A 27,709-nucleotide genomic window follows, 5' to 3' on the forward strand; every position below is an offset into this window, starting at 1 on the left:
GAACAAACTTTTCTTTTCTTCTTTAAATTTGATTAATCAAAGTTAGAATATTAATACCAAACTATTTGTATTGAAAACCACATCTAAAGGGCAATACACACATTCTACGAACCAAACGTAAGGAAAGTGTACGTAAAAAAAGAGTTATAGATCATAATTATTTTATTTTATTAATGATACAGATAGGATTAGACACAAGTTTAGAAATTCACTTTTGTCTTTTCCGCCTCTATATTTCAAATAAATGGTGATACTTTGGCGACTTGATGCATAAAGAATGTAAAGACAGTTTTAAAATAGGAAATAGCTTTTAACATTTTATGCATCGACATCTAGCATATCTATGTGACTATTTTCTTTAAAACTAAGGTGACCACTTTCTGAAATATAGAGTGTAATTTGCATATCATTTGATTTTTTTCTTCATAACTCATGAAACTTGCAATGAGTGCAATTTATATATCACGTGACAGTTTTCTGAACTAACTAGCTAATCTGCCCTTTTTTGTGTTGTAAATTATTCATTAAGCAAAATGGTTAGCATCAGAAACTGTAAATACCACACAAATACAACGAACACATTAAAGGTTATATAAATTTTTTTTAAAACAACACGTTTAATAAATGCATACGTCAGAAGCGCTTTTCTGGATTTACCGTCATCAGGAACGCTCAAAGCCAAATATTTGAAGTCCGAAAATGTATAAGTACCGAAATCGTTGAAGAGCTATATGTCAAAAATACCATATTCATCTAAAGTTAACTTTGCCTAAGAGAGTTGAAATATAACACACAAAGTCCTGAACTGAATACTAATATAGTCGATTTAATTTAATTTTCAATGAAAACAATATTCAAATACATTTTCATGAAAATATTTGACGAATACTATAACTAACTTGGTGACCTCAGAGTTTGGGCCCAATATAAACAATAATGCGCTTTCGTGTGACATTAACACTTTAACGTAAATCATTAGTGTGTTATGTGGTCTACCTGTCTCTTATAATGAACGATCATTTATCTGCCGCACATAACATACCTAATTATTAATAATGATAAAAAAAAAATTAAATAACTAACAATCGGTTAAACATGACACTTATAGATTATGAACTCAAACACTTACAAAGTTAGAGCTGGAAAGTATTCCAATCAATGATCTTCTCATGATCACATAATGTTAGATGATCATATTTCTCAGATTTCTGATTGTTAAATTGCAGAAGAAAATGCACAGCGATGCGATGAATTTATTACTGTAATAATGGCTTATGATGATCATTTGTGATAATAAACAAACATAATATACATGTAATTGAGTGTAGAATTTAGAATCCGTAATTAACTATGTAAATATTTACGGAAATAGAAAAGAAAAGTTAAGTATTTACTTTTTCGATCGGGTTTTTCATTTAATGCGTACACGTATTCATGCTATTAGGTTTCTTTTGGTGATATGACTTTGTCGTGATTTGGTTTGTATGCATCCCGCAATCGGGTTTTGGCTTTTCAACTTTGGACATTCTTTGTCCAATTCCGACACAACAAAGTTGTAACAAAGTAGTTCTATTTTACCTTTGAAATAATATCTACTTAATTCACTTTTTCGAGAAAATGTATATTATATACAGTATGAACTATCAACGACGATATCTACGACATCTTTCTTGCTGGCATCTTTGTTAGAATAATTTGTATAAAACAATAAGAAGATAAAATGTTTGTTTACAATTATAAGTCCGTTTAGTTGTATGTCTGTGGTGTTCTTTTTTTTCACAGTTCTGACTGCTTGGTCACTATTATTGTCCGAGTACCCCATTTTGTCTATTTTGGTTCGCCCTAGACGCAATTTCGTAACTACAATCCCTTTACCTTTCATGAATGTGACCTACCGAATTAGACTTTTTACCGGATTTGCTATTACATAAGCAACACAACGGTTGCCACATGTGGAGCAGGATCTACTTACCCTTCTGGAGCACCTGAGATCACCCCTAGTTTTTGGTGGGGTTCGTGTTGCATATTCTTTAGTTTTCTATGTTGTGTCATGTGTACTATTGTTTGTCTGTTTGTCTTTTTCATTTTTAGCCATGGCGTTGTCAGTTTGTTTTCGATTTATGAGTTTAACTGTCCCTCTGGTATCTTTCGTCCCTCTTTTTTGTCTATATGACGGAACTATTAATAACTGTGACGCAAGTGGGGTTTTAGCTAGCTATAAACCAAGTTAATCCACCATTTTGTACCTAGTCAGAAATATGGCATTTGGTTTTCACTATTTGCGATTATTAATAGCTTTTGATTTTTTAAGTTTTTGTCGACTTCGCACATTTGAGTTTGCTTTGGAGTTATGTATTTTTATTATAATTTTTCAGTGAAGAATTACAGATTTGTACTTTGTGGTTATTTTTGTTTCTTTTGCTGTGCTTTCTATCGATCTGAAGAAGACCTGTTCAGCAGATTATTATAGTTCTTCTGTTAAATGTACTGTTTCGACAAGGAGAGCGCGTCCTGGTTTCCATGTCATGTTTTGTCAATTTCCTAGTTTTGTATGACATTTGCAGTGCCAGTGTTCAGTGGTGATGGTAGAGGTTCCATAATATCATTTGGCTTTATTAAGATATTTTATATTTCCTAAAAACAGAGTTCATGTCAATAATAGACCAAATTAACGTTACCATTAAACACCGGAAAGCACATCTTGAGACGGGAGACAAGAACGACTAAGAAAACTACAACACTGGAAAGCAGATGCTCGCAAAAATCTGTATATGTTAAACCGAAAGACGGTAGATGAGTCACTACAAAATGAAAGTGAATTCGGTTATTCCTGCTTCACTCGTATTCTATATATATCCACCTGTGATTACATTGAAAGTTCCACTAGTACTATAGACAGGTGTCAATAGATGCGACCGATTTTTATGACTATGACACACATTTACTCCCTGAGTATCAGCTTGATAAACATACAAAAAAAAATCTACATCGAATGCTAGTATTTCCGAAATGTCACTTATGCGAGTATGTCACTGGTTATTTGATGCATGCGATGCACGGTAATAAACTAAGATATGTACAGTGTACAAATGTCAAGTCAGTAATATATGTAACGTATGAATACCGGTTTACAACTATAACTAGCATTATTGACTTTGACAATTGTCAGTACAGATATATGTGTTTCCTTCGTAATTTCACAGCAAAGTTACCATGCATATGAACAAATTAGAAAATATATAAGGTGGGGAGTAAAACATAGAAAAATGGAAAAACTTATATTTGCATGACCGAAGGAAGAAAGTCGATTACAAATCAATATCAACAAAATATAAGACAAAATACTTAATTTTAATCACTATGAATCCACTCCTCTAAAGCGGCGTAGAACTCCGAAATGGTCATTAGTTTTGAAATAGTTGTACTATATCAATAATTGTGTTGATTATAGAGGTATATGACAATTTAATTGATATGATACGTTTTACTTCACAAATAACTGTTTTGACATGTTTGATGTTTTTGAAACTGAACATAACCCAAAGCATGTCTACACAAACTACACAATCTAAAAGGGAAAGGTTTTAAAAGTCCACTAGTACTTAGGTATAAAAAACATTGATTGTAAATCTATCATATAACACCTTTCGGATGATTACAAGACAATAATTACATTAGATGTATGTTTCATTATAATACGTTATTCTGATTGGCTAACTGCACATCACGTGCTATTCCTGAAACAATTGTATTAGACAATAACATTTATCATTCATGATGACACGAGGTCCCACAATAAAGTGCACAGGTAAATTAAATGAAAACTTTATAAAAATCGTGTTTTCATGATTCTAACTAAAAAAATGTAATTATAAGTATTGAATGCTTCTTTTTGTAACTTTATAGGGTTGTAAAAGCGTTGACCGTGCGAACATTTTTAGTATGAAGCGCTTTCGCACTTCATACAAAATGTACTTCGGTCAACGCTTTTACACCCCAATAAATTTACAAAAAGCAGCATTCAATTCTTAATTGAATTTGACAGATATCATGATCAGTACTTGTATTTTTTTAATTTTTTTTTAAGGAACTTTATATATTTGCCTGGTGGCCTCCTTCATTCTTTTTTTTTTTTATTGGAAAACTTCCACAGTAGCCTGATTTTTAGATGTTGTCATTCATCTTTAGATAAATGTCAAGGACAAGATAATTGTTTTTATCTTACCTTCTCCTTTGGCTAAATCATATTGATGCATTCATCAAACAATGAATTTTATGGGACAATTTATTTTTCTTCAAATTTAATCAATCAAAGTAAGAATACTTTTACTATATTATTGAAATTGAAAACCACATCCAAAGGGTAATACATGAACACTACAAAGCAAACATAAGGAAAGTGGAAGAGAGAAAAGTACTAGTTCATAATTATTTTATGCTAGTAGAGTGTTGTTATTTATGTATTATTGTCATTTTGTTTATTTTCTTTGGTTACATCTTCTGACATCAGACTCGGACTTCTCTTGAACTGAATTTTAATGTGCGTATTGTTATGCGTTTACTTTTCTACATTGGCTAGAGGTATAGGGGGAGGGTTGAGATCTCACAAACATGTTTAACCCCGCCGCATTTTTGCGCCTGTCCCAAGTCAGGAGCCTCTGGCCTTTGTTAGTCTTGTATTATTTTAATTTTAGTTTCTTGTGTACAATTTGGAAATTAATTAGTATGGCGTTCATTATCACTGAACTAGTATATATTTGTTTAGGGGCCAGCTGAAGGACGCCTCCGTGTGCGGGAATTTCTCGCTACATTGAAGACCCGTTGGAGACCTTCAGCTGTTGTTTTTTTCTATGGACGGGTTGTTGTCTCTTTGGCACATTCCCCATTTCTATTCTCAATTTTATTCAACAGAACTTATAGAGAAATATGAGCAGATTATATAACACGTAAATTCCTGAACAGAACACCTATAGAGTTGATTTAATTTTCATTTTCAATAAAAAGATATTTAAATATATTTTCATAAAAAAACATTTGAGGAATACTATATCTGACTTAAAGTCTTCATTTTGTATATCCAAATGTAGAATAACTAGCTAGGTGACTATTTTCTGCATTACTCATGGGATCCTAATTTAATAAATGTAATTTGCATAGCATGTGACTATTTTCTTGATTACTCATGTACATGCTTCCTGAAACTTATTATGATTGCAATTTATATATCACGTGACACATTTTCTGAACTAAATAGCTAATCTGCTCGTCTTTTTTTATCTTTTTTTTATGTTATTCGTTAAAGTAAAATGGTCAGCATCAGAAACTGTAAACATCACACAAAAGCAACACGTAATGTCCCGAACAGAACACTTATAAAGTTGATTAAGTTTCATTTTCAATAAAACAAATATTCAAATATATTTTCATAAAAAACAATTGATGAATACTATAACTGACACAAAGTCTTTAGAGTTTGGACCCGATATTGGCAATAAGGCACTTTCATATGACATTAACACTTTAACGTAAATCATTAGTGTGTTTTGTGGTCTACCTGTCTCATATTATAAACGATAATTAAAATTTTATATGTCGCATATAATATACCTCATAACATTTGTTAAATATTGTTAATAAATGAAAATTATAGCTTATAAAAGCAAACACTTACAAAGTAAAAGCTGGAAAGTATTCCAATATCAATCACATAATGTTATATCATCATATTTCTCAGATTTCTGAAAGTTAATTGCTGAAGGAAATGCACAGTGGTGCGATGAATTTATCACAGTAATTTAAGAGATATATTGGCTCATATTTTTTTGTGATAATAAACAAAAATAATATACATGTAATTGAGCGTAGAATTTAGAATCCGTAATACACTATGTAAGCATTTACAGAAATAGAAAATCAATGGGAAGTTATTTATTTGCAAGGTTTTTACATTTTTGGTTGGGTTTGTCATGTATAAAAGAGTGTAAACTTCTTAAAGAAAAATAAACTGGCAAAAACATTGTACAAATGTCTGCCTGTACTATTTACAACGTGGATGTTTTTTAATATTCTCTCTAATGTACAGCCAACGATATCAGATTGTACGACGGTTTAATTTCATATTAGAGATAAGATTGTTTGAACTCTATTTTCATTCTCTGTGAACATTCTTTGATGCAATAACTTCTGCTATTATTTTGTTTGTCCTCGTGACCTTGCTCCTATGATACTATTATTATAAAGTTGTCTCAGGTCTCAAATAATATTGCGTCGTTCGAATCTGTTGTGGGGTTCGAGTTGTTTATTCTTTAGTTTTCTATGTTGTGTCATGTGTACTATTGTTTGTCTGTTTGTCTTTTTCTTTGTTAGCCATGACGTTGTCAGTTTATTTTCAATTTATGCGTTTGATTGTCCCTTTGGAATCTTTCTTCCCTCTTTTGTGATCCTGTTGTAGCTTGAATGTGCATACTTTTTATTATGCGTTTCATTTTTATGACATATGGTCTAGATAGGCCAACAGGAGATTTGTTCGGGAGGAAAACTATTTTAACTTCACCACATTGTATTTAGTATCTAGTCAAATGATCTGAAGCGTGTGCTGTTCCATGTTGTTGGTTTCTATGGTGTTGGGGTGGTCGAATGTACTTTCCAATATTATGGTGATTCTTGTTATTTTCAGTTGCGTTATTGTTACTCACTGATTCTTATTTTACACAAATTCCTTGGCGAAACTTTATTGAGGTTGACTTAGATTGGTTCTCGCGAAACTTGTTTGCTACCAGCGTGTTTGTTTGTCCGTTTTGACTAGGGGAGATCTGCTGTGGTTTCCTTGTCATGTTTTGTAAAATTAGTTCTATTTGTCATTTGCAATGTTAGTATTCAATGGTGATGTTAGAGCTTTCATAATCTCATTTGGCTTTCTTATTATATTTTATAGTCCTGAACAAAGAGTTTATATCAAGAAAAGACAAAATAAACTTTACAATGAAACACGGAAAACGACATCTTTAGTCAAACCCCACTTAAAAAATTAAACAGAGAGCAGACAATCACAATGTAATCTGAGATATCTACATAGTAAGACGGTAAATGAAACACTACAAAATGAACGTGAAAATCCTATATATTTATCTGTAATTACATTGTAGTTTCTCTAGTACTATTACTAATGTCATTTCAACTGATCGGGCGGAGCTTACATTTCAATTTGCATAAGGACAGTCTATTAGAAAATGTGTGTGATAAGGATGATTGCCGTTATATTATAAAATATATATCTATAAAAAATAAAATACTATACCCTATTAGCCCTAGCTTTAATATAATCAATTCCATTTTCAACTTACCCTTGTACATCCCCCTAAAATCATTCGGAATATAAAGCCCCAGTCCCACAAGACCACGATCGCATCACGCTCACCGCGATCTAAAATAAATTCAGATTTCAGTAAGGTAGCGGTATGAGCGGCATGAACATGTTAATTTTCGTTGATTTCACGATAATACAACGTCCTCATTACGCTTCTACAACGATCCCGCTACGATTATACCACGTTTTCACCACGCCTTTTATACGATTATCATGATCTTACTACGCTCATCACGTTCTCACTACGACCATACCACGAGTTATCCTATTGCAACACGATCTTACCACACTTCTACTTCGATTATAGCACGTTCTTACCACGATTCAGTACGTTCATACCGCGTATCGTATTCCATATATATACTGTGGTCGTAGTAACGTCCCTGTGAGATCGTAGCACAGTATCTCCGAATTGAATCACGATTTCGCTACGCTCTCGCTGTGATGGTACAGCGACCTTTGCGATCTTACCACGACCCTACTGCGCTCTCATTACACTTCTACTACGACCTGATTTCGCCACGATTGCAGCATGATTGTTTTGAACATGTTCAAAGTTGGCCACGCTCATCACGATCTTGAAGACCTCACCACGACCGTATTGCGTTTCCCTCGGTTTTAGTTTGTTACCCCGATTTTGTTTTTTTGTCCATGGATGTATGAGTTTTAAACAGCGGTATACTACTGTTGCCTTTATTTACGACCTTACTGCGATCTTCACGATCGCATTACGATCGTCAAAATTTTCATTTTTTTCACAGATCGTAGTGCGATTCTGGCCTAGTGGGACTGCGGTATAATGAAGTGAAAAAAGTATTACAAAACGTTATAAAATAACGGCATATGTATATTTTGAAACTGATGTCGTCATGGATTTACTTTCAATTTCACAAATTCCAATATTTTACATGTTTTATACTTTGCTTTATAAGAAAATCAACGGCTGTCTATCATTATTTATTTTGCGAATACACATATGCTAAGTGTTTACATATTTTAACCGGATCACTGAATGACAATAACTGGACACTTCATTTATGAGTCTATTCTAAAACTCCTGTCTATAGATGGACTGGTCTATGATGAGCGAACTAGTTAAACTCCACCCAGTCAAGTGAAATAAATCGAGTAATATAAACATGTGAAAATAATTGATACCGATTTTTGCGACCATGACATACAGGGCGTAAATGTTTGTCATAGTCACAAATTTTTTTATATAAGATAAATCTACATCGAATGCAAGTATTTTTGCAATGTCAATTGTGCTAGTATCTCCACGTTCATTTGACACAAGCTTTTTTACATACACTGAAATAAACTAAGATATGTACAGTGTACAAATGTCAAGTCAGTGATATATGTAACGTATGAATACCGGTATACTACTACTACAAAGAATATGCCCCATTGACAATTGTCAGTAAATATACTAGTAGTTGTTCCTTTCGTTATTTCACAAAACGTTACGAAAAATATATTTTGTTCAAACAGATGCAAGGTGGGCATTAATAGCATAAAGCACATGTGGATGAACAAAGGAAGAAAGACGAAGAGAAAACAATACGAAAGACAGAATATTTAATTTTCAGCACCACAAATCCAACCGAAAACATGATCGAAACGTCAGTAAATTGAATTTTATTGTACTAGATTAACAATTGTGCTAAAAACAGAGATAATTTCATAACATAACGGTCCTTAGTCCAATCTTTTACTCATTATTCTTTACCCTGCTCTTCATTGGGTGAATGGGGCATATTTATGTTGAGGCAGACAACATGAAGCTGATTATTACATCAAATAGTAATTGTGTACAAAAACATGCTTCAACACAGTCTTAATAGTACCAATGCATCAGACCAAAAAAGTATATGTCTATCCGCCCCAACAGACAGAACAGAACATGTGTCACATGGTTAAGCGGAATCAAATGAGGCTTGGTACCAATAAAAATGCTCTAATTTTTAGTTGCTAGGTAAATTTGACGAAAATGGTAGAAAAAAAATAGGTATGAGACAAAATGTATTTAGTTACAATAATAGTAAAAAAAACCAGTCACGCATAATAAGTTACTAATATTAAGTTTTGATTTGTAGCTAAAAAGAAAAATGTGACAAAGATGTGTTCAGCTCTAAAGCTTGTTGATCGTTAACTTAAACTGAATAGCTTTCAAGTTTTTTATTACATTTGTGTGTAAATAAAACAATCGAGCTATACGATTAAAGCTTAAACAAAGAAAGCCACAATATATAAAAAAAAGAATATAATAAAAAGAACAAAATGTATCTGAGGTCAGATTGTTGTCTATGTACTAATCACCTGCAAAACACAATGCTTATTTATTTTGACACCGATATAGATGTACCTGTCGATTAGAATGTATAGCCAATTATGATTGCGGGGGAGAGATAAGTATGCATGATAAAAATCATCATTATGGCATGTAATGTTAAACATACCACCCTGGCTGATCTTCAAATAGATTATAGAGCTAACGTAAAACATTTAGATAGGTAAGTAAGATGTAATGATCCAGATTGTGGGTGTAGGAAATATATACTGGTTAAAAAGTGAACAAAGGTAGTGCGAGTACTCTTAGATCTGCACATTGTGTCTTTTTGTTTTTTTGTGCTTCGTACCAGACGACTCAATTTATTTACATATGATTTGCATTCTAATCTTACGTTGTGTTGTTACACCACTGTACGTAGTTTAAGCGTTCTGACCTTGCCTGCTCTAAGACAAGAATCAGTAATTCAAAGTTTTTGCTGTGTATCATAATATGTTTTTTTTTATTATATAGATTCAAATACTGACCAATAAAACTGCACTAAACAAGATATCATATAAAGGAATGAGAAAAAACAAATACAACAGGTCCTGATGCAAAAGAAAATCAACAAAACATACGAAGATCAATTTAATCAAGAACATGACAGTTGTCATCCATTCGTTTGATGTGTATGAGCTTTTGGCATTTGATTAGGGACTATACTTTTTTAATTTTCCTCGGAGTTCAGTATTTTTGTGATTTTACTTTTTTCAAACAATTTCGTAAAACACATTAAACTTCAGCTGTTTTGGATTATCATGTTGGTCATTCATTCCATGTTGAATATGTCTAAGTAATGCTGACGTATCAATGATTAATGCAGTGAGCTAGTAACACTCTTTGAATGCTGATTTATTTTCAACAACTGTAAAAGCAATTTGTCGTAGACGACCAGACACTATCATGACAAAGATAAAACGACGACCAACAATATAAGCTACAGGCTACGACCTACTTCAAATGAAAATTAAGATTAAGTAATTTAAACCCACAATAAATCGGATAGCGTGGCGAAGTAAATGTTTCGTGCAAAACATTCGATACTAACAGAATAGGATTAAATGTCTGCAATTGTGATGGGTGTGAAAGTTCTGTTTATGTATACGATAAATAATTGATCTCTATTTATCTATTGTTCTATTACGATCGAAATTACCATGGGACCATTTTGTGTGTTCTTCAATTAACCCCTGTCATTCTTTTTGTCATTTCAATGAAATTTCACTGTAAGCACAAATGACAAGCCAATCAGTCTGATAATCTTTTGCCTATATGCATAAGTTTGGATTAACTATTTAGGGCATGGTTATAAGAGTACGAAAGAAAACTTAAAAATGTGGGTAGATTTTACGTATTCTATAAACCACAAACAAAATGGCTTCAATGGCTGAGCAAAGATGAACTGATGGACTGGGAGAAGTCCAAAGAAAAAACTATTAAAAAATTACCGAGGTAAATAAAAAAAAGGGGGAGGTAAATTTAAAAAAGGGGGAGGTAAATAAAACATGACAAAATCAAACGCTCGACTATATCTATCAACAAAACCCACTGTCATATAGGAATAAATGTATTTCACATATATATTCTTTTCTACCCTTGGGGTTCGGAGTGGAGCAGCCTTTTAATGAATAGTGTCACGATATGTGTTCGTTACCGATATCTTCTAAGGACAGGGGTTAGAGTCGTGTTACCAGGAAACATATCCAACTTATAATATTTCCAGTATCAGTTCAAATTTCTTTGGCCTCACCCAGTTCAATCACCATTGAAGAGCTTATATTGGAATTTATTGATCGATTGTCATTTTAAACTTGTATAAAAAAAGTTTGCAATTGGACGTAAAGAAAATTCCAAACCATTTTTCATTTTTTGCCGAATTATGGTTTTAGTTAATTCATCAATATTGCAGTGTTTAAAGCAACCATTATTTGAATTCAAAAACAAAATTTACGCTTTTTCATTTTTTTTAGTTAGATGGTAGGAGGAGGGGCGCTTATATATAGTTTTGTGTGTACATGTTGAATTTCTCCCCTAATGATTCTAACACTTGTTAAAAAAATATATTTTTATTACATTAACATTTGAAATTAAACATTGCACTCGCTAATGATAAGTGATTTCATAGGGTTCTTAAAATGAAACATGCTCTTTCAGGATTAATTTTATGGAAGATAATTGCTAAAATATAAAAATGCGGCAAAACTATGGGTATACTTATGGCGATTAATCACTCTGCACTTTGAAGTGTCTTAAACATTAGATCTATTTAATTTTCTTATGTTAGATGTTCAATTAATATTCACAAAAATAGATATAATTTTAGTTTATAATTCTGATTCCCTCGTGAGAAGATTACTACTCTGAATAACTATGAACTAAACTTGATTCAGTATAACATTAAACTTAAATGTGTTTTTAAGCAATTAAATCGGAAACTAAAGTCAATTGAAGACCAAATAATACAAAACATGTTATGACTCAATAATATATATGTTACGAAGTTTTAACAGACCTCATACATATGTATCCTTGAGGCTAAAGACAACTAAAATGTTATGAAAAACACATACACATTCCCGATGCACGCTTAAAGACAATCAGAATCTTATTGTATATTATGAACATGATAAATTCTCATATTAACAGGTAAAAATGTGCCTGATTATCGGTCAACTGTTTTGATAACTCATCATATATACCAGGATTAAAATTTATATTTACGCCAACGCGTGTTTCGTATTCAAAAGACTCATCAGTGACGCTCGAATGTTAAACAGGCCAAACAAAGAACGAAGTTGGAGAGCATTGGGGGCAAAACATTCCTTAAAGTTTTGCAAAATACAGCTAAGGTAAATTATGCCTGAGGTAGAAGAGCCTTATTATTTCTAAAATATCAAAGTTTTGTAAACAGTTAATTTATGATTATCTACATATCAAGTGCTGACCACAGGGCTAATGCTATTAACTTGCGATATACGATTTTAGATTACACACGGTTTCCATTTTTGTACCTTCTTTATGAATAGGCTTAAATCACAGCAATAGCTTACATACTTCATACAATAATATTTATATGAAACATGTCTATATACAAAAGAAAATGTGTGGTGTTTTTTTTTAAATAAATAGCTATACAGACAGGCATATCAAGTATATTCATAAAAAAAAGTTTTGCTTGCATGCTAGTTACATAAGCGCGTCACTGTTTCTGAAATGTTGTTGTGTCTGCCGATGATTGAATATGTTCGTTGTTGTTCTGTTGTTTGCATGTTAACATAATATGTACGTGTGCGTTTCTCAGTGATGAATGGCCTTACGTGGTGTATGCTGTATTTCTATCACGTAGTATTGTCATTTAAGCGATATTATTTTAACATTGTCATAAAGCGGGAGGTTTGGCTAGCTCATAAACCAGATTTAACCACCATTTTGTTTTCTAAAAATGTCTGTACCAAGTCAGGAATACGGCAATTGTTGTCAAATATATCGGTTATATAATATGTATGTTTGCGTCCTGGTTTGTTGCACTTAAGTTTTCCTGTTGTCCCTTTTTTCTCTCTTAAAGTTAATGTGTTTTCCTTGGTTTTAGTTTGTAACCCGGATTTGTTTTGTCTCAATCAATTGATGACTTTCGAACACCGGTATACTACTGTTGCCTATATACCATACAGAGGATCGATTTCCCCATACATGATCGGTTTGTGCGCACGTACATGTACATGTAAAAAAACCTCACTAAATTACCTTTCTTATGATTTTGTACGCCAGACGCAAGTTTCGTCAACAAAGGACACACGACAGATATTTAAAAAACATAAAATAAAACGTCAAATTGAAGAGCATTGATGACCAAAAATCCGAAGGTTTTTGCCAAATAAAGACAGCTACGATTATCTATTCATTGGAAGAAATACTATTGTTTGTCTGTACTAATTCATCCTATCTAGATAGACCAAATAGATAAGAAAGAAAAAGTGACTGGGTTTAACTAGTTTTTTAGCAGTATATCGTTTATCTCTCTACTATAACTTAGACAGACGAGGTACTATAATTCCTAATCAATCTCCACCAATGTACTGATAACAGTGTGTTATACTAAGTTTTTTTAGCAGTATATTGTTTTAGTATCTCTCTCTACTATAACTAAGACAGACGAGGTACTATAATCCCTCCTCAATCTGCACCAATATACTGATAACAGTGTGTTATACATTAATATTACAAGGGAGAAACAAGTAAGCATATTGTAGATATGAGATTAATTTTGGCTTTATAATACTTTCATCGTGGCTGATTTACTAATGTATTCAACAAATAGATTTCTATTCACAATGCACTGTTTCTTTTATTTATGTACGAACTTTTAATGGAGTGATATTGATGCTGGTGTACTAAACTGTTTAACCTTAAATCGATCATTTTCGTAAAAACATTAAAATTTAGCATGCAGAATTTGAATACTGACATTCAGTTAGACAAAACTTTTCATAAATGGTTTGGAAGGGTTAACTTAAAACTCATAACTCTGTTTTGAAGGAGAAGAAACAAACGTTTAAATTTATCGAAAGGTCAGACATGGATAGAAAGTTTTATTGATCATGTCTAATGTACTTTATAAATCATTTATACGCTTTGTGTAGATCATTTAACATCAAACCATACCCCTATGGAAATAACAATAGATCAAAACATATGCTAGGTGCATTTGATATATTGTACACATATATCAATAAATATGTTACTTTATCTATCGATATTTTGATTTCAATGTTTTTGCTAACAAGTATAATAAACTAAAGGGATTTAGACCTCACACATTTACCCATGCATATAGTATGTAACTGAAGATCAAACCTGATCTAGTAGAGGGTGGGGATGGAAATTCATGAATGTACATTATAAAAATACCCAAATAATGCTTTGAACTAAAAACTTACATTCCTCAATTTCTAAAATATCATACTAGTATAAAAGTGCTGACTACCGACAGGCGTTAGAACTCTCGGGTACTGATCTTTCAGTGGGATATACCGTATTGGTACTTATACAAGATTTCAAGATACCAGGAAGGCCAGATTTCGTTGTGTTGTTTTCGGCGTCGGTGGCATCGTTAACAATTTGTGATCATGTCAATATAAGAAAAATACTACTAATTATAATGGTTATATAAGTAGATGATGTTTTTTCATAGAGCGAAACAAAGACCACTATCAAAATGTTGAAATCTGACATTCCTTCATATGCACTTGAATGAATGCACCAGAACTATTCAATCATGCACATGTATATGTAGAGTAGTATGAAAGGCTGTGGCTATAATATGTTTTGTGTTTGAAGCAGATGGACTGTTTAAGTCATGTTTAAAGAAAAATAAACAGGGATGTGTCAATTTCAATGTAACTAAAGACTTTCCCTGAAATATGATTGCTATAATTACGATTCAGAATTTAAAAAAAAAGCTTAATAACACACACTTATGTAAGATTGTTTTCAATAATAAACTAAGAATGTTTCAAATTCGTTTTTTTCCAAGTTGTTTTGATCTAGGGAAAAGTAAAATCACAAAAATAATGCACTCCGAGGAAAATACAAAATGGAAAGTCCTAAATCAAAAGCTCAAACACATCAGACGAATGAATAAATATTCATGACTTGGTACAGGAGCCTTTCAGTTTAAAGTTGATCTCGATTGTAGTGCATCGATAGATATAAAACAATGTGTTAAGTATTGAGAAGTACAATTCAACTGAGAGAGAATCCTCACAGAAGGCGATTGAGCTGTGTATGATATGATGTCGCAGAGATACCTCATCGAAAGTGTAGATTGTATTGGAATTACGAATTAATCAAAGTGTGTGCCATAAACAAGTGCACGTCTTCTGCCAATCATTTATATCATCCTTTGCACATGATGATGTTACAAAAACGTATTAATTAATAAAATACTTTTGTGATAATGTGCCTTCATTTCGAAATAACAAAATAGTGATATGTTGAAAGTATTGAGAAATAAATAGGTAAACAAAACTGTAAATCTGCTACCCTATACGTTTGGTATTCAATTGATCAGAATTAGCACATCTCATATACATTAAGATATCATTTGGTTGATTCCTCTCACACTGTTATAAAATATTAACCTGTTATGTTATTGATATTGTAATTATCAAAATGACATGCAGGTGTAGAATACCTCTGTGTCAAAATTTGGTGAATATAAAGCTAATGTTAGCATTTTCTTAATGTTTTATCTATATCAATCATAGGGTCTCTAATCTTTTCACTAATAACTGCTACATAAAACATTTTTTAATTTTATGTTGAAGGACGGTCTTGTTAGTTATTTAAGGATGTCTGCTTGTCATGTTTTGGAATTCTTGTCAGATTTTCGGAATCCTCTGGTTTTATCCATTTGAACGCCTTAAAATAATCCCCATGAAACCCCATTTTTCTTTTTATTAATCTTTTACATGTATAATTATAAGTCATTTGTAAAAGTCTTATAAAATTTTATTTATTTTCTAATAGTATTTGAGAACACTAACTGGTCATTGATAAAGCTAGGAAAAATCAAGAGAAAACATTTTCCCGTCAAAATTCCAATGGCTAATATCTCGAAAACAAGCACATTAACCCCTATATTTTTTTGCTTTTTTGATTCCTTAATTTATTCCCTATCAATACATACTAGTTTTATGAAAAGTTATTTATTTTGAAACTGAGCAGCGAACATCCTTAAGATGAGGACAAGCAATTCAAATCTGTTTTCTTTCTTTTTATGTAAATTTTGATTGTGTGTAAAAAGTAAAATAACAAAATACCGAACTGCGAGGAAAATTCAAAACGGATAGTCCGTAATCAAATTGCAAAGTATAAAACTTAAAGAGAATCGATAACAACTGACTTTGAACAGGCATTTCCTAATATAGACAATTGTGGTTATAAACTGGTTTTATTGAAGCTCTTACTAAAAGGACAGTTGCATAAAATTCCATTATATGGAAAACGGTGTGTCATGAATTGATTCGTTGTGTCAACTAAAATGATTAACAATAGCATTTTATACAGATAAGGTTCATTTTTTTCTCTGGATTAACCTTTATCAAGAGCGCTTGAAAAAAGAAAAAAAAAACAAATTTAAAGTCAGGGGTGTGAATTTACGAAATAATCGGATTACGATTCACAGTTTCGTAACAATTTTTAATTTCTTAATTTTAAAAGTCTTTTTTTTTATTTCGTGGTAAGGACACTTTACCCTTTAGATTATTTGTCAATGAATACTTTTGTTGCGTGGTATTATGCAATGGGTGCAATACATGTTGTGCATTAGATGTGCACTTGATTATGGCAGATAATTTGATCATAGTAATTTATCTACACTGTATGGTTTAAGATTTATAAGTTTAATTGAGAAACAATCGAAACTTTCAGTGAGTAATCTTCGCGACATCATAGAGTTGAACATCCCTGTGTGAGGATTTGATATCGGTTCAAAAGTTGTTCTATTGAGTAAGCAGAAATTTGTCAGACATTTACTGCTGTACTGCAATCATGTTCAAATTACAATTGAATTGCTTCTAAAATCATAACAACTTTTAAGCCTATTATTTAAACATCTTCAATGAATTGAAAGGTTAATATTTACAAAATAAGTTACTAATAATCGTTCAGTTGAAATCAACTTCGTACTTAAAAAAAAATCATGAAGATAAAATAAAAATTAACCAGCACTTTTGATCGGCGTTGGCAGTTTATTTTCGATCTATCAGTTTGATTGTCCCTCTGGTATCTTTCGTCCCTCTTGTTTAAGCATGTTGATAAGTATAATTTTTAGCAGAATGGATATGAAATTACAAGATACATGAAAGGTGACAAATGTCTCAATCTTGCCGCCTAAAATTTGTCTATTCACCACTTGTATGATTTGAGTGGCGACGTCATCTTTAAAAAATACAAATTCTCATTGACACATGAAATTGTAGACTTGTCTGTTGTCTTTTTCATTTTTAGCCATGGCGTTGTCAGTTTATTTTCGATTTATGAGTTTGACTGTCCCTTTGGTATCGTTCGTCCCTCTTATACTATTGTAGCTGATTGATAAAAATATTACAAGACTATTTGAGATAGTCCGTTACTCGAGTATTTCGTGGGTACAGGAAACCCACATATTTAAATGTTCAACGAATTACAAATTATATATCATAATATGTGCGGACTAAATCAAAATGAAAAATTCAAATATCCACAAAATGGAAGTTTTCAACAACGCACGAAAATTGATACCTACGAAAACAAATGAATCCACAGTGGTGCTTAATATTTTTCTTGAATTTGAAATCTTTCTTTGAAATTTAAAAAAAAATTAAATACATACTAAAATGATTCTCGATTCTATCAGGTCATATGTGTGGATATCAAATATAAGATCTACAGAATTTAGATAGTTAGCAGATATATTCACAACGAAACTATCAGTGGTAAAAATAAATGCGCTTTTGATTTAAAAATTGACTCATTTTAAAAATGAGACGTTTGGAGACTTGTCTCTGAAAAATATAACCTGTATACTTTCCTTAATATAACACATAGGTAAACAAATTTGCCGAGACAAGTGCATGTGATGTGACGTTCATGAACACTAAAAACTATAAACTGGATACAAAAACTGCTGAACGAACGTTAACATAAGTATAAAGAGAAGGATCCGTCAAATAAAGAATAGTCTTTAGCCCTTCTTTCATATAGATCTAGGTTTTAGTTGAGTGATGTAATTGACATGTGCCAGTAACATTTGAAGATCATCGGTGTCATTCGTTTCCAATTTTATCGTTCGAAAAGTGGAAATACATTAGAACTTCTTGTAAATAAAATGATACTCTGTCAGAAACACTATCTATATGAAGATGTTTATCAGTTTTAATTATTGTATCATCAGGAATTGACACCACCCAGTCTTACATCACGGTTACTTTTTGGAGAATTTCTTTTTATATATTTCAAGGGAAAGTTTTAAATAACTAAGATACTTTACAAAGTTTAGTATCTTAAGCGATGGGAGATCAAATTGAGATACTTGCAAGTATACGAAAGTATTGGAATTCGTTAGCTTTGTTAACAGAGATAGAGGTGAACTAGACAAATCATGTAAATAATTTAAATTATTTCGTGTTTACAAAACAACAATCACTGAGTTAACATTGAGCTTTTCATCGGGAGACGTTGCATATAATTTGGTTTTTCAATTTCGAAAAAAAACACTTGTATGATACACCGGACATAAAACCCAAACTTTAATGGATTTTTATTTGGAAACAAGCCATTATTTTATTGCAAAACATATGTATATATATATAGTCTGAACTCCCCTCCCAATGGAAGGAATTATACATTACCAAACACACTACAAAAACTAAGGAATTATGTAAATGCTCCCACATTCTGGAACATTAATAATATAAAGCTCAATTTAATAATTATGATATTAAGCATCAAGTGGTCATTAAAGTTTCATGTTTTTTATTGATCAGTTTTATTGCTTTAGGTCAGATTTAATTGATATTGTTTACGAGGAAAAGGAGGATTGGTATCACTCTTTTGATCTTTTGTTGATATTACAGTACGTCAAAATTGAAGGCTATCTTCTTGGATAAACAATGTTTGACCGTTTCTGTTTAAATACTGTGAACCGCAACTGTATCATCTTATATGATAACTAGAGGGAAAATAGAAAACATGACATTTGTTTTTCATTCGTAAAATTAAGACAAAAAAAACAAAAATACGTTGATTTATGAGGAGAATTTATCAAAAAGGATAAGTCTCTTGAAAAACAGTACCTGTCCACATTTATCTTTTCTTTACATGTTCCTGTTTTTCTCTTTTCCTCTTCCCCTTCCCTATCTCTCTTTTTCAATATAATTGTTGTTTTTACGAGCTTGATGGTACTTTCTGTACATGTTTATCTGGAACAACTACAGACGTTATCTGGTACATGTTCGTTTGAGAACAGTATAACCTTTTAGCCGGTACTGTTTGTCTAAAACAACACGTTATTATGGAAAATGTATAAGTTTCTTTTACTTTTGATACTGCCAATAATGTTGCTTGATAAAGGTTGGAAATGTTTTGGGTGAAACCAGAAGCAGTTTATGAGAGTTAACCAGTGTAATAACTAATCGGTATGAAATATAAAACTATAGAAATAATTAAGTTACATTGGTTTTCGGTACGAAACGCAAATAAATATGGCAAAGAACTGTATATACAATTGTTACATCATCATATCAAATATAAATAAATTACTGCCAATACTGTCGTCAGCACAAACCACTATCTAATATTGTATAGAACAGCAGTGGTAGAAATGAGATAGGACACATGATTTACAAAACACAAATTGTATTTGTGCTGATTACTATTTAAAAGGTTGAAAAGCCGAATTAATCCTGTATAATTAAACAGTGACTAAAATATCACATTTGTCTTTATCTGCCAGTTGATTTTTTCAAATCCTTTTATCTATTTATTATTACAAAACTCCGCAGTATATTATCTGAAACGATTTCATACTTTTTTTTTGGGGGGGTGGATTATGCTTTAAATCCTGCCGTATTACACTGGAGAGTTTGAAGCTGTCTTTATGGTGATAAATTACAAAGAAGAGAAAATTGCTTTTCATGAGATTTTCTCTTACTTCGAGCATGTTGAGGTTGTTTTTTTTTTTTATAAAATAGATGATATTGTTCTCTAAATTGGCTGAAAATCGTCTATTAAAATAATGAAGATACATGTATACAAAACGCTTTATTTTAATATCGTATAAAATGCTACATGACCGCACTTATTATCCGTGACAAAGTTAAGGCAATGTAAAGATTAACAAACAAACTATAGGCTTGATTCGCTTGTAACTATCAGAATTGAATGCCTCTTGTAAATATACAGAGTTGCAAAAGCGTTGAACGTGGTCAATTGTAGTAGGAAGCGGTTCTGTATTTCCTTTATAGGAAATAAAATAAAAGGAGAAACACATGTAATGGAGAACCACCTTTCTTTACAATTAAAAAAAGCGAATTGGACACTCCCACACTTACAAATAAACCAAAATTTAAAAAAGAAAAGAAAAGAAAAACACACACGACTAACAAAGGCAAATGCGTCCTAATTTAGAACCGGTGCAAAAATGCGACAGTGTCCAACCCTGCTTTGATAGCTTTAGCCACACTTGGAATCAACAAACACACAACAACGCCATGTAAAACATAGTTTAAAAGGAGTCCGAGTACGAAAATTACAACGATCAACATACATTAACAGAGGACTACTAGCAGTTAGACCTCAATTAAACTGATCGACAGATAATGTCTCCATCATATCCGCCCATTAGGGGTTAACTAGCATGCCATCATAAAAGAGGGACGAAAGATAATAGAGGGACAACTTATAAATCAATAATTAACTGACAACGCCTGGCTAAAAATGAAAGAAGACAAACAAACAATAGAACACATGACACAACATAGAAAACAAAAGAATACGCAACATAAGCTATGCACCATCCGAAGAACATAACCCGTATCATGCCAACAACTGGTATTATAAATGTGTTTCCATTCATAGCCATTACCGGGGGGGGGGGGGAGGTTGGTGGTTAAGGGGGATACTGAATATCCTTTCGGGTATAACTATGCCGACAGCACTTGAAAAAACAGTAAAACATTGAAAAACATACCCTGTTCTAACCAGTAAAACATTGAAAAACATACATGTTTTAACCAGTAAAACATTGAAAAACATACCCTGTTCTAAACAGAAATATTGAAACACATACTATGTTCCAGACATAATCAGAAAAGGTTTCTAAAATATGATCCTGTGCTAGACCGTATAAAATATATGCTTTTCTTGACCCGGGTTCTAGACTGTATCTTTAACAACGATCCTGTTCTAGATAAATATAATTAAAAAAAAAGACACAGTTCTCATCAGCAGGACAAAAAACAGCCACCCTATTCTAACCAGCAGGGCATGAAAAAGCGACCCTATTTTGCGCCACACTCGTACCACTAAAAATATAGGAAGTAATAGAATTAATTCTACTCTTCTGATTTCAACAATCACATTACATCTTGTGCGGGCATTTTATAATGTAGTAACACACATGTTGGTGATTAATGGTTTGTAATTAAATAGTATTTATAAATCAACCTGCAAATTGACCACTATTAAACTAAATACCGCCGAATGAGTTGTTATATTATCTTATAAAGAATCCATCAGTCATTAAATTATATGCTCTAACAACATGCGTAAATAAACTGTCTCGCCTGGTTAATGACAGTTATTAAAGCCAGGCACCATCAATGTACTATAACATAATATAATATGTGGTATATGTAATCATTTAGGATTTGATGTTTGAATGGAAAGTGATGCTGTCTTACTGGTAACATAACTAAATCCAAAGAATATGCTTCGTATGTTTTTGAAGACAGAAAAAGATTTATTCATGTATATAAACTCATCATAGATACCAGGACTAAATTTTGTATATACGACAGACGCGCGTTTCATCTACAAAAGACTCGTCAGTGACGCTCGAAACCAAAAAAGTTATAAAAAAAAAAAAAAAAAAAAAAAAAAGCCAAATAAAGTACAAAGTTGAAGAGCATTGAGATCCTAAAGGTGTTGTATAGTTGCGCTCCTTCACCTGAACTGTACACTTTTACTATAGTAAGTTCATTTATAAGTAATGGTATTTGAGCATCTGATATTCACTGTTCAAATTGAAAACTTTTGAGGTTCATTTGCTTCAAATATAAAAATTTGATAATGACTATTGATGTTTTATTCTAACACCTTTCTGTGATTTATTAAATTTTAGTTGTTCATCTAATAGAGGAGTAGTCATCATGGTCGTAGAACTTGAAATACACTTATAACTTACAATTCAAAATTATCAAAATATTGGATATGAATTCATGTGGAACATGCTTCAAAATATAATATGTTTGCTATATCCAGAAAGATTATAACTAAGATACATTTGAACGAGGAAACACTATAGCGCGAAATGCATATCTATAATCATTAGTGATAAATAAAGTTGAAAAAGAAGGTTTGCGTTATTTCTAAAATGCACAATATACTAATAGTAATTTAAGCAACCAATAAATTTATATGAAAAGAAAGACAACTGTGTATTATAGTTAATGATGAGGAGCACCGGTGTCCGGGTGATGTAATGATGACGATCACCGGTGTGCGTGTGGTTTAATGATGAGGAGCACCGGTGTTCGTGTAGTGTAATGATGAGGAGCACCTGTGTCCGTGTGGTGTAATGATGAGGAGCACCGATGTCCGTGTGGTGTAATGATGAGGAGCGCCGGTGTCCGTGTTGTGTAATGATGAGGAGCACCGGTGTCCGTGTGGTGCAATGATGAGGAGCACCGGTGTCAGAGTGGTGTAATGATGAGGAGCACTGGTGTCCGAGTGGTGTAATTACGAGGAGCACCGGTGTCCGAGTGATGTTATGATGAGGAGCACCGGTGTCCGAGTGGTGTAATGATGAGGAGCACCGGTGTCCTTGTTGTGTAATGATGAGTAGCACCGGTGTCCGGGTGGTGTTATAATGAGGAGCACCGGTGTCCGAGTGGTTTAATGAGGAGGAGCACCGGACCGGTGTCCGAGTGGTGTAAGTAGTCGAACTACTGAATCATTAATCACTGAGGACGCTGAATCCGGTACGTGCACGTGATAGATGCAATCGCAATAATTTCTGAATTTACAGTATCGTTTGTTCATAATTAATTACATGTGGGTTTCTTTTGATTGATTCAAATGTGTCGATTATCGTGATCGTGGCAAGAGACATGCATTTGTAACTTATCAAAAGAATAGACATGTATGTACGTGGAACATGCTTTAAATTGAATCATGTGTGCAATAACTAGAGAGAGTGTAACTAAAATATATTTGAACGAGGTTTTACTGGCGCTTCATAGATATTTATAATCATTATTGATACATAATGTTAAAAGAATTACGTTGGTGTTATTTCTAAAATGCACAATATACTAGTAGAAGTTTAAAAAAAAAAACAAGGCTCCGTACGCGTGTTGAAGGTCGTAACTTGACCTTTAATAGTTTACTTTTATAAATTGTTGCTTGGATGGAGAGTTGCCTCATTTGCACTCACACCACATCTTCCTATATCTATAAGCATGTCTATGAAAAAAAGACAACTGTTAAAATTATAGTTCAGTGTATTTATTTGAAAAGTTAAGATATGCTACACCTTCTATCAAAAATACCTTTGTATTTGATTCACAGGCGAAGGTAGTTCAATGAATAATCATTTATACTTCCACGCGTTTTGAAGTTAATTAATACATATAGTTGGTATGCAACATGCGTAGCAACACGAAAATCAATTGTTTAAATTGTTTGATTTTGTTTAAGTATCAGTGTTATACGCTTGAATATATTATTCATTTGCTGATGAGGGACATCAATGGCCGACTGGTCTTAGTAGTTGAATTGCTGAATCGCTACCTTGTCAATACTGAGAAAACTCAGGTTATGATTTTAATCCGGCATGGGCACTTAGTATGTGGGTTAACACCATCTTAAACTGCACAATAGTTTGATGATGATTTTCGTGTTGCACCCATACAAGCAGGCATGCTTCATTTAATTTTGTCCTCATAATTTCTGTATTTACATTTAATTCGTGTTTTGTCGATATCTTGTTCTTTCTACTTTTTTATTTTACTCATTTTTATAAATTTGCATGAACTAAATATGGCGTTGAAAATATAAAGATAAAACATGAAAAGAAAGTTGAAATATGTTCTGTTTCTATTGAAAACGGAGAGACAAGAAATCATTAGAATCAAAGTCATACTCTCACGACATCTGTGATTTCTTTATATAAATCCAATCAAACAGACTATACTATGAACAAATCTAAACTGACGAAAAGAACAGAAAAATAACATATTTACAAATCTATTATAGCTATAAGGAAAAATAGAACACATCTTATCTTATAATGCATTTAAAAAATACACACAATCTGATTGATTTCTATAACAAAATATATCTATCTGCCTGAATATAAATAAATGCTACGACAGCAATGAGCTTTATACAATTAATTTAAAGCATTGATTGCACAACTATTGTATGTAAAACATGAAACATGTATTAGTATGATGTAAATAAAAAACATATATAACTTTCAAAGCAAATAACAAACACAGTTGTCTTTTCTTAGTTTTTCACATATTTTGACATGACGGGAACATTTCTTTGCATTTTCGTAAAAATTCAACCTCACAATGACGTCACTTCCGTCTCATTCAAAGCATCATCGCTTGGTTCTTCAGGCAACCTAAATAAAGAACATCGAAAATTATGTTTATGTAACAATTATACAAAAGATGTCAAATATTTTGAATACAGTGGCAAATGAAGAAGTTATGAATATAATAGTGTGGATTCATTATTATTCATGGGATATCAATTTTCTTGGATTTTGTTGGAACAGGTGAACCACGAAATTAAAGGTTCAACAAATTACAAATTTTATATATGCTTGTATGCAGACTTCGGCAAAACCACAAAATTAAATATCCACGAATATGCAAGTTTTCCTTGATCAAGGAATTCTGGTACCCACGACAATATAAGAATCGACATTATTAAATTTTAATCGGGAAGGAATAGGTTAAGTGGTACAAACTATCTCCTTTTTTATATGTATAGACCATATGTGCCTGATCCTTTCTATGATTGATGATGACAGTCAGATCAAATTTTTCTTTAATTTTTCTTTATATTGTCTGAAATACATCACTGTAAAGTTTAATAAACTATCTTATGATTGATTATAGGGTATTATCGAAACATTAAACTTGTGCCGTGGTGTAGTGGTAAGTGCATCGGACTACTAAAACAAAGGTTCCTGGTTCGATTCCCGTTCGGGATGACAATTTCAGGAACTCATTTTACGGCTCTCCCTTGACAAGATTTGGAAGTATGGTCTTGAGGAAACGATGATAGTCCGTCGGAAGGGGACGATAAATCACTGACCCGTGTTAAGAGAGAGCCATATCTCTTGCACGTTAAAGACACTCTTGTAGATTTTGAAAAAAAGTAGACTAATGCCGCCACAAGGCAGCACTCGCACCCAAAAAGTGGAAAGGGATTAATATAAGTTGCAAAACTTGTTTCCAAATCCACTATAAATAAATATGTTTAAACTAATTAAACTTGTGGAATTACGTAACTTTTAAGTACATGGTTATCGATTGCTATAGTTCTAGTTAGATAATGATTCATATGAATAAAATAAATAAAACATACATCCTATTTGGAATAGCAGGACTTTCATCTTTGCACAATCTACAAAAAAAAAGAGTATTATTTCAGTATATAGAATGAAAGTTTCCTGATGATTGTACATACGAATTTATGTGAATATCTAAATCCAATATCGATGTTCATACTGTCCACTTTTTTTGTTTGTTGACGATCGAACCAGTTTCGGACTCATGTATAAGATAAAGAAATAATACAATAATTCCTATAGCCTGGACTTTAACTTCTTATTAACTTTTAAATGCCATTTTTAACATACTATTTTGTATATGTTTCTGACTATGTTTTTACATTTGAAAGTCAACGATACGATTATTTATACGGATGAACATTTATATATAAAGATTTGTAAATAGTACAATAACTTACATCGAATCCTAATCTGAATTCCTAACAAAAATGCACATATGAAGCTTTATAGACATTTTAATTAAGTTTTTACTCCTATGTCAGGACAAAAAAACGAAAATTGCATATAAAACCAAGTATTTACTCCTTGCTAAAGAGGAAAAAAGAGTTTATTACGATACGATGCGTAGGATGTATGAGTATATAAAGTTCGTTTAGAAAATGAAGGATAAATCCGAAGCCTCATGTAGGGAGAGTTATACTATAAGGGTTTAGTGGAGTCTTTAAGAGGTTTGTTGCAATGCAAATGTTCTATTTTTTTCCAGCATTTTCAGTTGCAGTCCAAAGATTAAAACGAATCACTACCGCTATTCTGCTATTTTACAACCCAAGATAGAGGTTCACATGTAATCGACATTAAAGAATACTTTGCAATGTAGTTTCGGTGTCTTAGGAGTTTGAATTCTTTATATTCTGTACGTACTTGTCATTTCTTTGTTGTTGTTTCCCGTCCGATATGGGACTACAAAGAACAAACGAACATTTCTATGATATCATAATCAAGTTTTGGTATGAATTTGAAGATCCAAAGTCAAACCTTTTGAAAACATTTTTAAAGAATATTATTTGAAAACTTGAAATCAGTGTATGTTTATTTCAGAATATCATATTCTATCATTTACATAGTTTTCAAGAGTTACTTGAATATTGAAATAAAAATAATAATAAATAATAAAAAAAGATAACATTTGTAAATGCCTATACCAAGTCAGGAATATGACAGTTGTCCATTCGCTGGATGTATTTTGTCACTTGATTATGTCTTTTGATTAGGGACTTTCCGTTTTGATTTTTTACTACAGTTTAAAACAGAGGGCTCGTGTAGGACGACAGCTACGCTCTAGGTGTTTTAGAAAATTATTGCTTACAACAACTCTTATATAAATTAGGCCGTTAGTTTTCTCGTTTGAATTGTTTTACTTTGTCCTTTCGGGACCTTTTATAGCTGACTGTGCGGTATGGGCTTTGTTGATTTTTGAAGACCGTACGGTGACCTATAGTTGTTAATGTCTGTGTCATTTTGGTCTCATGTGGAGAGTTGTCTCATTGGCAATCATACCACATCTTCTTTTTTTTTTATATTTAGTGAAGTTTATAAGCAGTAAATTACTGATTACGCAAAGAACTAGACCGATCTAGTATTTTGAAATATATAATCCAACTTGCAAACTAGGTTTGGTGTTTTGAGGTTTTTAATACTTTATATTGTATACGTA

At 32.2% G+C, this 27,709-nt stretch overlaps 2 protein-coding genes across 3 annotated transcripts in view; both read right to left on the reverse strand.

Annotated features, from left to right (window-relative positions):
* LOC139528519 (TWiK family of potassium channels protein 7-like) overlaps window positions 1-5,857 on the reverse strand; it is a 70,213-nt gene extending 64,356 nt beyond the window's left edge. Inside the window, exon 1 of the mRNA XM_071324541.1 lies at window positions 5,672-5,857. The gene's annotated coding sequence lies outside the window, so the exon portion shown is untranslated. The remainder of the gene's footprint in view (window positions 1-5,671) is intronic.
* Window positions 5,858-24,521: 18,664 nt separating this feature from the next.
* LOC139528520 (neural cell adhesion molecule 1-like) overlaps window positions 24,522-27,709 on the reverse strand; it is a 29,901-nt gene continuing 26,713 nt past the window's right edge. The window contains exons 22-24 of one of the 2 annotated variants that reach the window (XM_071324543.1): window positions 26,917-26,955; window positions 26,070-26,108; window positions 24,522-25,095 (exon numbers count right to left, since the gene is read on the reverse strand). In XM_071324543.1, coding sequence (XP_071180644.1) covers window positions 25,038-25,095; window positions 26,070-26,108; window positions 26,917-26,955 — 136 coding nt within the window. In that variant the 3' untranslated portion in view covers window positions 24,522-25,037. The remainder of the gene's footprint in view (window positions 25,096-26,069; window positions 26,109-26,916; window positions 26,956-27,709) is intronic. The other variant, XM_071324542.1, reaches the window with a different exon arrangement.

The sequence above is a fragment of the Mytilus edulis genome, chromosome 6 (assembly GCF_963676685.1).
Source record: "Mytilus edulis chromosome 6, xbMytEdul2.2, whole genome shotgun sequence".
Lineage (NCBI taxonomy): Eukaryota > Metazoa > Mollusca > Bivalvia > Mytilida > Mytilidae > Mytilus > Mytilus edulis.